Source organism: Sphaeroforma arctica (genome assembly GCF_001186125.1).
Source record: "Sphaeroforma arctica JP610 unplaced genomic scaffold supercont1.4771, whole genome shotgun sequence".
Classification (NCBI taxonomy): Eukaryota; class Ichthyosporea; order Ichthyophonida; genus Sphaeroforma; species Sphaeroforma arctica.
The window spans coordinates 1-1,241 of record NW_014035787.1 but is presented as its reverse complement, the minus strand read 5'-3'; the positions used below and the strand labels follow the sequence as shown (position 1 = coordinate 1,241).

Here is a 1,241-nt window from a genome sequence, read left to right as displayed (position 1 = left end):
TTCTTCTATGTACAGTACAGTCCATAAGAATAACGTTTCTATCACAAATATTTTTTTAAAACGTATTTACATAAAATGACGTTTTACATTCCGCGAAGATTATTGTTTCCGCAGACCGCAATCCGCCATATGCTTCTGGGGAGTCCTGTTCTCATCTGGGGAGTCCTGGTCTCATCTGGGGAGTCCTGGTATCATATGGGGAGTCCTGGTCTCATCTGGAGACTGGACGGCTGCACCTGAACTTCCCCCGAAGTAATCGCAAATCCGCATACATTCAAAACCCTACAAAAAAGTTGGCTGACTTTTGGCTTTCTGCGCGAGTGTTCTCACAGAACTATCCTATCACCACACTGCTCTCTGACCCTGAAACTCTGCTGCTGTATCAGTGGTAGTGGTAGTGACGCTGGTAGCGGTAGTGGCAGTGGCAGTGGCAGTGGCAGTGGCAGTGGCAGTGGCAGTGGAGGTTTCCGTATCACTTAGCAAGATTAATTTATAAACTAGAGTTTGATATATATATAGCGGAGCATTCACAGACGGCGAAAAACTAGTAGTATAATACAATCAATATGGCAAGCCTCAAAGCACGGTGTGCACAGATCCTAAGTTGGTGCGCCACCTGTGTGTTTATGGCGTTTGCCTTTAGTGTATCCTTACTAGAGATACTGCTAGACAGTACAGGTATAACCGTCAGAACCACGAAGAAATCGCTCTCATATATTACATTTAAATGCATAAGTGTTCTGTATAATGTACGCTCGCAGGCGAAGCAGTACTCGGAAAGGGCTCAATGGATTTTAAACGGCACGCTCGCGGCGCTGCAAGCTTGGTGCTATAGTATCAAGACACAAACTAGGGGTACATACAAGTTACACGAAAAATTTACCAACTTATTGTTCAGAGACATTCCGAAAGCGCCAAGACATGTGGCTATCATTGTCAACGAGGAGTGTAATGTTGAACGCATGGGGAGTATAGTTGCGTGGTGTATAGCCATAGGGGTTCCCAAGATCAGCCTATATGACCAACAAGGTAATTAGCATATTAATTCGGCCATGAACCCGCACCGGACGAAATACACCAATACAAGAACAAGTATATTATATATATATATATATATATATATATATATATTGTTATTTATTCTATATATATATATATATATATATATATATATATTATATATATATATATATATATATATACACACACACACACACACACACACACACACACACACACTA

The 1,241-nt window shown here is 41.2% G+C and overlaps 1 protein-coding gene across 1 annotated transcript; it reads left to right on the top strand.

The window, feature by feature from the left end:
- Window positions 1–431: 431 nt before the first annotated feature.
- SARC_14554 (hypothetical protein) lies at window positions 432–1,031 on the top strand (the record flags this gene model as incomplete). Its single annotated transcript, XM_014291312.1, has 1 exon — window positions 432–1,031. A coding segment is annotated over exon 1 (465 nt), but the record flags the coding sequence as incomplete, so codon positions are not given.
- Window positions 1,032–1,241: the final 210 nt, after the last annotated feature.